The sequence below is a fragment of the Condylostylus longicornis genome, unplaced genomic scaffold (genome assembly GCF_029603195.1).
Source record: "Condylostylus longicornis isolate FDR11 unplaced genomic scaffold, ASM2960319v2 ptg000030l, whole genome shotgun sequence".
NCBI lineage: Eukaryota > Metazoa > Arthropoda > Insecta > Diptera > Dolichopodidae > Condylostylus > Condylostylus longicornis.
In genome coordinates, this window is record NW_026577999.1 from 8,461,534 (window position 1) to 8,472,454 (window position 10,921).

General features: G+C 20.9%; 1 protein-coding gene across 1 annotated transcript; it reads left to right on the forward strand.

Annotated features, from left to right (window-relative positions):
- Positions 1–2,995: 2,995 nt before the first annotated feature.
- Positions 2,996–9,058, forward strand: LOC129607852 (probable cyclin-dependent serine/threonine-protein kinase DDB_G0292550). The gene is made up of 2 exons (XM_055519072.1): positions 2,996–3,247; positions 4,602–9,058. The coding sequence occupies exon 2, from the start codon at positions 4,846–4,848 to the stop codon at positions 8,674–8,676; it is 3,831 nt and encodes a 1,276-aa protein (XP_055375047.1). The 5' UTR covers positions 2,996–3,247; positions 4,602–4,845; the 3' UTR covers positions 8,677–9,058.
- The last annotated feature ends 1,863 nt before the right edge of the window (positions 9,059–10,921 follow it).

A 10,921-nucleotide genomic window follows, 5' to 3' on the forward strand; every position in this document is an offset into this window, starting at 1 on the left:
TCTAGGGTAAAACAATGCAATTTACATTAAAAATTTTATTTATTCTCTTACTATCACTGGGATATAACAGTTTTACAAATATATCAAATCAAAGTCTATCATATCAATTCAAATCAGAATAATTTGTATAACAATTTAAATTTTTACATAATTTAAATATAACAAACAGATTATATAAAATTATGTAATTGAAATTATATAATGAAATTTTTACTGTTTTACATTATATAAAATTTTCTTTAGTACATTTTCATTTTGAAATTCAATCATGGACTTACTTGTAGCAACACAAATATTATTTTAATTATAATTGATGTCGTAACTATAACATGCCAAAATTCCATAAATATAAAATTTATTTTTAAATTTTTTGTATAAATGATTATGCGAAAAACATGCTAGTATAAGTTTTTTATTTGCAAATGCAAATATAAGTTAAGTAATAAAACATAATTTTTTTAATTTGATATACCTTAATTTCTGAAGTTCATTCTCCCTACAATCATAATAATAATAATAATAAAAACTCATTTTATTCACCTATACCCTCATAAAACTATATTATACCGATGTACAACAATAATAAAAATTTGTTAATATTTTCTCCAATATTATTATATGTAGTGTTATACAGACTTTATTCAATTACAATATAATATTAATACTCGAATTTCAATAAGTTTGCTGGACTTTATATGTGTATATTAGGAATAAATTAAAATTTATTATTGCATAAAATAATTTTATAATTATCTAATTGATTTATTTGATTTTATTTCTTTCATGATATATAACGGTGTTCATTATTAATTATCGTAATTCAATCGCCCTTTTTTTTTTTTTTAAATAAAAGGTTAATGTAACATGCATGAATTTTCTTTACATAAACATTTCACGTATATTCAACAACAATGTGTATGTATGTATTGGAAAAAATGTTTTTAAATAAACATGTTGTTATGCAAAAATTATGATTTAGTCTATATTTGGCATTCTTTCTCTTTGTACTTATTGCGATTTTTAATTTTTAACGCGCTCTTAGATCTTAAATTTTGCATTTGAAATTTGACTTAATATAATATAAATTAATTTGAATACAAGACCGTAGGTATAAATGATATCGAAAATATAATTTTTTTTTTTTTTGAAAGCACTATAACTTTTAATATAAAATGATTGCTACAGTCAAGCTAAAGTGTGCATTATACTTTTATATATAAGTACAAAATAAATTTTATTACAAGATCACAATTTAATAAAATTTTTCCATCTTGTAGTAAAAATTAATGTTAAATGCAATTTGTATAACAGTTGTATAACAGTTGTATAACAGTTTTGCTTTATGTACTATTTGTTTTTGTTACATTGTTAAATGTGTATTAACAATTAAAATTAAATATTTTTCACAGAAAAATTCAAAATATTTAAAATTTAAACAAAAATATTTTATTGTAATACTTTTATAACAAAAAAAATATTTAGCACACTATTCCATTATTTATTAATTTAAAAAAAAAAAAAATTAAAAATTTCTCATAGTTAATGGAAATCTACTGTATATGGAAAATTTTTTTTTATAAATGTGCGAATAAATTAACCTATAATTATACTTTTTTAATAAGTACATTTATTATTTACAAAATATAACAAATAAACAAGTAATGCTCCCGTTCTATTTTATATTTACAATTTAAATTTTAAAAGAAATTCACTCAATTTATGAATATTTCATAAAATAAATATTTTATTTTCTCTTTTATTGAAAAACAATTAAGTATTTATGAGTTCAATTAAGTATTTAACGACTACCATTTATCACATATTTTAAATTAAAAAAATATTTTTTAAAATTTAATACATTACAATAATGATGATAAATAATAAAATAAATAATTTTTTATTTTTTCAGGTTTATTTTTGGAAAAAAAAAAGTTATTTTTGGATTGGATTTTTGAGCGGAAAAAAAAAAACTTGGACAAAAAAATATATGAAAAATATTATTGCAAAATATACAAAGAAATGTTAATTATTATACAATATATATGTTTATAAAATATTATTAAAATTAATAAAGAAAATTATATTATTGTAATAATTTTAAATTAATATTCATGGAAAAAAATAGATCATAAATATAATTGAAAAATTTTCATAATTTAAATTGATAAAAAAAAAATTAAATATTTATTTAACGTACAAAAAAAAAAAAATAATAAAATAATAATTATTAATTTTAAAATGATCTAATAATTAAATCAAATGAAAATTTAGCACATCAAACAAATATTGTTAATAATATTGATAAATGTTTAATAAATGAGGTGCTATAGTTCTAAAAAGTCAAGTCAATAAAATTTTCAGTGTTATTAACTATTAACAAAAAAAGAAATAAGTGTGTTACAGTCATAATTATTTAAAAGCTTATCAATTTATTTAAAGTGAATTTGAGTGAATACAAAAATATATATATATATATATACATAAAGATTTTTCTAAATGATTCAGCAATTCAATGAATAATTGATTATTTGAAATTGATTAAAGGAAACATTTATTTTTATTTTGTCAATCAATATTTAGAAAAATATTTTACTGATAATTCACAAAATAAAACCCATAAAATATATATATACACATATACATATATATGAATTATAACTTGCATTGAGTCTAAAAAACAAAGAAAATCTTTATAATTAAATTCCTTATTATATAAAAAAAAGAAAAAATATTGTATTTTCTGTCAAAATTATTAAATATAATTAATTTCTTATCACTTATCAGAATAAAATGTCTGTATGTGTATACACAAAATATATATACTAATAATGAATAATGATCATCACTTAAATAAGTGATATTTTATAATAAAAAGTGAACTGTTATAATTCAACCATAAAATTACAATAAACAGAAGACGAACGAACAACATACGATTCAAAATTTTAAAATATTTTGATAATAATTACAAAAAAAAAAAAATACAATTTTTGGGTAAATAAAAAAAAATTTGAATATTTTTGAATTATTTATAAGAGAAGAAAAAAAAAAACAATTATTAAAAAATTTTTATTCAAAATAACATTCAATAATGGCAACTAAATTAAGTGAAAAATATTCAAGGACTTTTCAAAATTTAAGGACTTTTAATAATAAATTTTACAGTTTATAAATTATTTTAAAACAGCAACAAAAAAATATTTGATAAAAATCCGAAGAAAACCAAAAACAAAAAATTAATTTAAAGGTAAATTTTGGGATTTATTAAAATTTTAAATTTAGTAAAGTTAGGTTAAATCGGATTCCCTTTTGTGTAGATTCTGTCGGGACGACAAGGAATCAGCCATACAAATTCTATGTGACTGTCCTGCTCTGGCCAGTCTCTGAGGGATATCTCCGGGTATATGCTTGAAAGCAGATTAATTTAAGTGGGATATGGGAGAGTTACGATAAGCTATGTCTGGCTACTGTGGCTTATGTCTCCTCTCCGCAATTTAGAAAAAAAGAGAAAAAATAATAAAGATAGGAAAAATTTCACTTTTAAAATATTAGGTATAGAATAATATAAATTAGGTTCTTATTTGATTCTTACCCATAAAAATATTCTATGTATAATAACGCCACATTATTTAAAGAAACGAAATTTTAATCTTAAACTCTTCACCAACATCATTTTAATCTTTTATTTTTTAATTGAATTTTTTAAGTATTTTTAGTATTTTGTACCATTTTAATTTCCAAAAGTACCACGTGCATTATATACTAACATTCCTTACTATTATTTATAGATGTTATTTGATTAATGGTTTTACTACTTATATTCTTAGCTTACCAGTAAATAAGTATATGCAATATAGTAATTCAGAACAATGAAATTATCCCTTTAAATCCCAATATGATTTCTATTAAATTCAAACTTATATGAGTAAATTAAAATTAAAATCTAAAAATTTCATAATTTTATACAAATAGTATTTTGGTTGTATTGTAAGTAGTAATTATTTTGTACTATCAAGCGAAAGCATAAGGTTTTTAATTCAAATATCTTTTGCATTCAAATAAATTGTTTACTTTAATTTAAACCTTTTATTTGTACTTTATTTCTTTATTTAATTTCAAATTTTTTTTTCTTTTTTTGAATAAACTTTACTTAATCCTTTTTCAAATATCGATGAACTTTTTTTCTGAATTTTTTAAGATATTAAAGCTATGCCTATGCGATTGTGCCTAAATTCTTCTTACTTGTTATATTCAAATATTTTTATTATTATTTTTTATCATTCTAACAGTTAGATGCGGCTCTAATCTTTTAAAATTTTTCTACTTTATAAAGAAAAATTAAAAATTTTCCTATGTTTCATTTGAATCTGAACTGAACTTGAACTTTTGAAATTTTTTTTTTCAATGTTACATTAATAATATTACAATTACAATATGTAAGTGTAATCATGCCAATTTTATATTTTAGCTCTTATTAGGAATTTCAGTCACTAAAATTAGTTTAATAAAATAAGATGTATTTAATATTTTCTTTGTAATTTTATAAATAAAATTCTTAAATTTTAACATCTAAAATATATTTTCTTCTTATTTATTTTCAGATTTGGTATCAAAGTTTTGCGAAAAAATTTGGCAACATTGAAATTAAAATTAAACAAAAATAAAAACTTTTATAAAAATTTGGCAACAATACAAATAAATTTTAATAGAAAGTGAATAAAAAAAAAAAAAACAAACAATCAAACAGAGAAACTGTTAACAAAAATTACTTTTTTTTTTTATTTTTCTCAATAAAAAAATAGAAAATAAAAAATTAAGTTTTATTAAAAAATATTATGTACAAATATGGCAATAGATTTTTTAATTTTATGTTTATTATTATTATCATTAACAATAAATGTACTTGCATTGGGAGCATTTTGGGTGACACCCGGCTTACGAACAACGGCTAATCGTTTTGTGATAAATTTATTAATTGTTAATATTATTGGATGTTTAGCATTAGCACCAACATTATTCTTACGTTCAAATAGTTATAGTTATGAAACAATTGATCAAACAGAAATTTATAAAAAATTAGATCATCATCAATATCACCATCAACATCAACATGAACAACATAATAATTATTATGATAATCAAATATTTCATCATCATCAGTTTAACTTAAGTAACAATAATAATACAAAAATAGAAGAAAAATATAATGATAATATTAAAAATCATAGCACTACTACTAGCGTCACAGAAGAAAATAATGATGATATCAACATAAATTATAGCAACAACAATAATAAAAATGTTGCGGAAGAAGCAATTTGTATGGGAAATTTATGTAAAAAAATCATTATTAACAATAGTAATAATTTGGATGACAGTAATACAATAAAAGTATTAGAAGAAAATGAGAGAAGACATGAGAAAAATATTATTAAAATTGAAAATGCACAAAGATTCAAAAATTATTATCATAACAAAAATAAAAATAATAAAAATGTAAATTATAAAAATTCGAAAATTACTGACAACATTGATGACAGTATTGATAGTAGTGTTAATAGTAAAAGTTTCTCATCATATGAAGAATCATATTCAAATCTAGCTTCTGACACTACAATAAGAGATAGTAAAAAAGGAATTGGTGATGATGATGTTGATACAATTGATTTGGACAACATTGAATCAGATAAAAGTAAAATAATTAACGATAATGAAAATAAAATGCAGTATGAAAGTAAAAAGAATAATGATGGAAAACTCGAAAAACAAATTATTTTTTTAACAGAAGATGATGAAAAAGAAATAAAAAATCATAAATTACAAAATTATAGAAAACATTATCGTGACAGAAAAGATAAAATTATTTCAATTTCAGAATCTTCACCACATAATAATGATGATGTATTGTTGAATTCACAGGCTTCAGTAAAGAGTCATACAAATAGAATAACAGAAAATCATAAAAATGACAAAAATAACTTTGAAAATTCTCAAAATGGTGCTGAAAATTCTAATAATTTTGATGATATTGATGAATATATTGTTGAAAGCAATGACGATGATCGTGATTACAATTTAAATAATGTTAATAATTTAGATTATAAAAATAATAAAAATTTATTACATATACAAAGTGATATTAGATGTTGGTCATTAGATCTTGTTGCAGCATTAGGTGCTTTATCAGTATTATTAATTGTAGGTGATACATGGTGTGCTGTTACAGATCCATTACGTTATCATAGCAGAATATCAGGTTTAAAAGCTTGGTTATTAATTGCTATAATATGGTTCTTTTCAATTTTATTTGGTATATTGTCAGCATTACGTGAAACAACTTTAACCAGTGAAACAATATTAAGACCAAAATTAAAAATTCATAATAATGATAATATTAATGATGATAATCAAAATGATACAGAAATAGTTAATACAGAAATTTATACAACAATATCAACATATTTAGATGGTGATTTCATTGAGAATACAACATTCCATAGAAAAGATGGTTTAACATTTGAAATGATTATGTTCGGCCATGAAAACTTATATAATATGATATTTTCATGTATATATTTTATTGTGATAATCTTAACACCATTTATATTAGTATGTTGTATGTATTGGAGGATATTTTCAGAAGCACGTGAAAATGGTTTAAGAATGCGTCAAAATGGTTCATCACCATTATTACAAAGTGCATTAAATTTAGCGCATCACAACAATAATATGAATCAAAATAAAAATCATCATTATACACATACAAAAAGTAATTCACATAATCATATATGTATAAATCCATTACATAGTTTTAATGCATCAACATTACATTTAAATAAAGATGATTATAAAATGGATGAAGGCCTACAAATGCGTATTGATCATTTTAATGATGATGATAATACTACTGCAAAACCTTCATTATTAATATCTGGTGCAGTTTTAAATAATAATACAAGTGATAATAGGAATAGTATTAGTAGCAATAATAATAATAACCATAACAGTAGTAATAATGACAGTACAGAGCATTCAAATCGTTCAAGTGTATCACCAGATAAATCAAACAATAAAGATAAAAACCAAAATAATATTTTATTAACATTATCAAAAGCTAATGATGAACTTAAACGAAATTATAGTACTCGTCAATTGGCCTTATTAGATTTAGATGAAAATGAATTTGAAATTGGTAGTAATGGAATTAATAAAATTGCTAGCAATCAATTAAATAGATTTGCTAGTATAAGACAAGTTCATTCAACACCAAATTTACAAAAATATAATAAAGAAAATAATGAATCAGATGATTCATTATCAGATATTGATTTAAATACAAATTTTAATAGTATTAGACATAAAAATTTAAATATTATTCATAATACAAATAATGTACGTCATCCATTTAATAGAACACAATCTTCAACTCATTGTAATCATCAGCATGCATTACAATTACCACCAAATATACATCAGAATACATCAACAAAAGCTTTAAGTTATATGACATCAATACGTCATCGTTTATCAAATGCATCATCATTATTTAAATATCGTGAAGAATCTCGTGCAGCACGTATAAGTATACTAGTCGTTATAATGTTTCTAGTCTCATATTTACCATATGGTATTTTAGTTCTATTACAAGGTCGTATATTTTCATTATCAAATCATGCAACACAATTAGCTGTTTTTGTTGTATTATTAGGTAATTTAAGTTCACCAATAATATTTGCTTATCGTAATAAACGTGTTCGACGTGGTGTCAAACGTTTATTTAATTTAGATTCAAGAGCAAAAGATCGTCAATTACATAAACGTGGTATACAAATATCAACATCACCATCACATCATCAACAACAACAACAAAATAATCATCAGAAGAAAAAACATCAATCAAGTATTACAGGATTTTTTTTACGTTCAAGTGCCAGTAATTTTCATAGAAATAGCAGTAAAAATTTTTGTAATAATAATAATTATAACAATAGTTCTAGTACAAATCAAAATAATAATAATAATAATAATAATAACAATATTAAAAAAGAAAAATGTGGTGCTAAACCAAGTATTAACATAACAACAAATAAAATGTCAGCGTATACATTGAATACATGTAAATTTTTATCACCATCGGTTGCAGCAAATGCTGCTGGCTCCCTATTTATTGATTTAGATAAATGTAATTATTTAAAAAAAAAGAAGAATGTTAGTTTATCAACTAATGGTGGTAGCTTTATTAAAATATCAAAAGTTAAACGTAATAGTAATAAGCCAATTGTACAAGAAGAAGAAGAAATTAATGAAGATAATTATGTTGAAGAATTATGTGATTTAACAAAACAAAAAATTAAATATTGTAATGAAATTAATAATGACATTCTAATTGATAATACATTAATTGGAAATATTGATAAAAATAATATAGTTGCTGATGGAGCTGGTATATTACATGACCCAGTTAAAATTATAATAAGTGATAATAGTGTTGCCAATAATTTTATTAATAATAATAATAGTAATAAAAATAATAGTAATTGTAATAGTAATAGTAATATTAATAATGAAAAACGTTCAATATTAAAAATTGTCTGCGATAGTTCTAGAAAGTTGGGCTGTGCTAATGGTGAATCGTGTGCTAGCAGCGATTGTGAAATTGAACCAACAGATGTGTAAAGTTAAGATATGTCTGCGTATGTATACAATATAATGGAAAAAAAACAGAGAAAACTCTATATTTATATACTTTTTAAAAAGAAATGAATAAGATAATGGAGTTAAACAAATGTGTTAAGCTTTATTTACTGGATATAAGGAGGATCTGAACAAATTATCATACATAAATATGGATGTTTTTTGCGTTATAACATTAATAAGTTGGTAATGATTTTCCTTATTTTTTTTAAATTAAAAATTTATTGAATTTATTTTCGAAAATTTGTAAAAATATGATTTATTTTGAAATAATAAAAATGAAAGTTTATTATTTATTAAATATAAAGCAAAAGTTTTATTTGCTTTATATTGAAATAAAATTAAAAAAATTTATTTTTCTCAAATTCAGCTAATAAATTTTTATTCAGCTGAAGCTGAATAAAATTTTTATGACATTTAATATAAAATGTTTGAAGTAATATAATTATTTCATACAATTCAGCTCTTGCTGAATTCAAAATTATTGCCATTTATTTCTAAAAAACATTATATTAATATTTTTCCATATTAAATTTATTCATATTGAAAAAAATTTTAAAAATAACTTAAATTATTAATTTCGAAAATGCAATAATGTGTAGCAATTAATTTTAATTCAGCGTTAACATAATTCAGGTCACTTGAATTAAGTATAAAAGCAATTTATTGATTTTGTTTTATTAATGGCATTATATAACCCATTGGACATTTATTTGATAACTTTCATTTTTCGTTATTAAAAATAAATCAATTGAAAAAACAAAAACAAACTTTAACTTCAAAACCCGTAGTAAGCGGCATTAATAAACAATTCAGCTTACAGATTAGATTTGCTGAATTGTTTATTATAACAGTGCTATTGCAATTTTGAAGTCACAGAATATTAATATTGTAAAAACAAACAACATAAAATAAAATTATTTATAGATTGATAATAATATCGAAAAAAAAGCATTAACATTAACAAAATGTATAAAAATAAACCGAAAGAAAATAATAAAAAAAAATATTTTATTGATAATAATAGTCTAAAATTTTATTACTCTACCTAAGAACAACAAAGATTAGTATTTATAAAAACAATAATCTATAAATATAAAAAGTATATTATAATAATAACATTTATTTATTTAAAACAAAGAGAAAACACAAAAAAAAAAACTTATAAATTAAAAATTTTTTATACCAAAAATTCAAACAAAACTCAAATATTTACATACTTACTTATATACATATATATTTACAAACAAATTACCTATTTTAAATTATTTTCTATTTTATTCATGACAGTATAACAAATTATTAAGTAATACAAAATAATAAAGAATCTTTTCAAATTTAATAAAATAAAAATATTTTACAAATTACTATAAAAGAAAAAAATTTAAATATCAATTTATGAAAACCGTTTCCTCCGCCGACATTTTGTATGCATATACATATATGAAAAATGTATATGTATGTAAAAATAAATACTTAATATCTCTAAACAAAAGAAAAACTATTCATATTTACATAGTATAGCATAATTAAAAAAAATTTAAATTAATTATTTAATAAAAAAAACAAAAACTAAATAAATAAAAAAATTCAAAAATATAAAATCAGGAAATCAAAAAAAAAAAGTAATATTCTCTACTACTACTTACAAATTATATAAAAGTAAATATGCATGTATTTGTATAACAAAATAGCATTTAAATAAAAAATACTTCTTTTATTTTAAAACACACCAATAATGGTAATATTACCGTAAAACAAGTTAATTAATAGTAAAATTTTTTTTGGCGAATAGTAGATTTTTTTTCTTCTTGTTGAAAATTTTTTATGACATTTTCCAAATATAGAAATTTAAAATTTTAATTTTGGTAACATGAATAATTATAATACAAAACTAAAGTAATACTGAATATAATGCTGTTCCTGAAAAATCTATAATAAATGGGTTTATTAGTAAATTAAATTTCGATGTTCTATAATGCTTAAATTAAAAGTTATACATTCATTAATATTGTAATTGCAACAGAACTATATCAATGAGCAATTCAGCAAATAAAGCTAATAAGCTAAATTGCATAGTTACACGGTACTACCATAATTAAGATGGCTAGGATTTTAAACAAATGTAGCTAAATTATTTATTCGTTATCAAGCTTTATTCTCTTATCATTAATTTAAAATGATATATTATGTGGACTCCGCTCATGAAATAGAGTATCTATAACTT

What these genes read in the sequence shown, in the direction of transcription:
- LOC129607852 (XM_055519072.1), top strand. Translation starts at nt 4,846, where the DNA reads ATGGCAATAGATTTTTTAATTTTATGTTTATTATTATTATCATTAACA.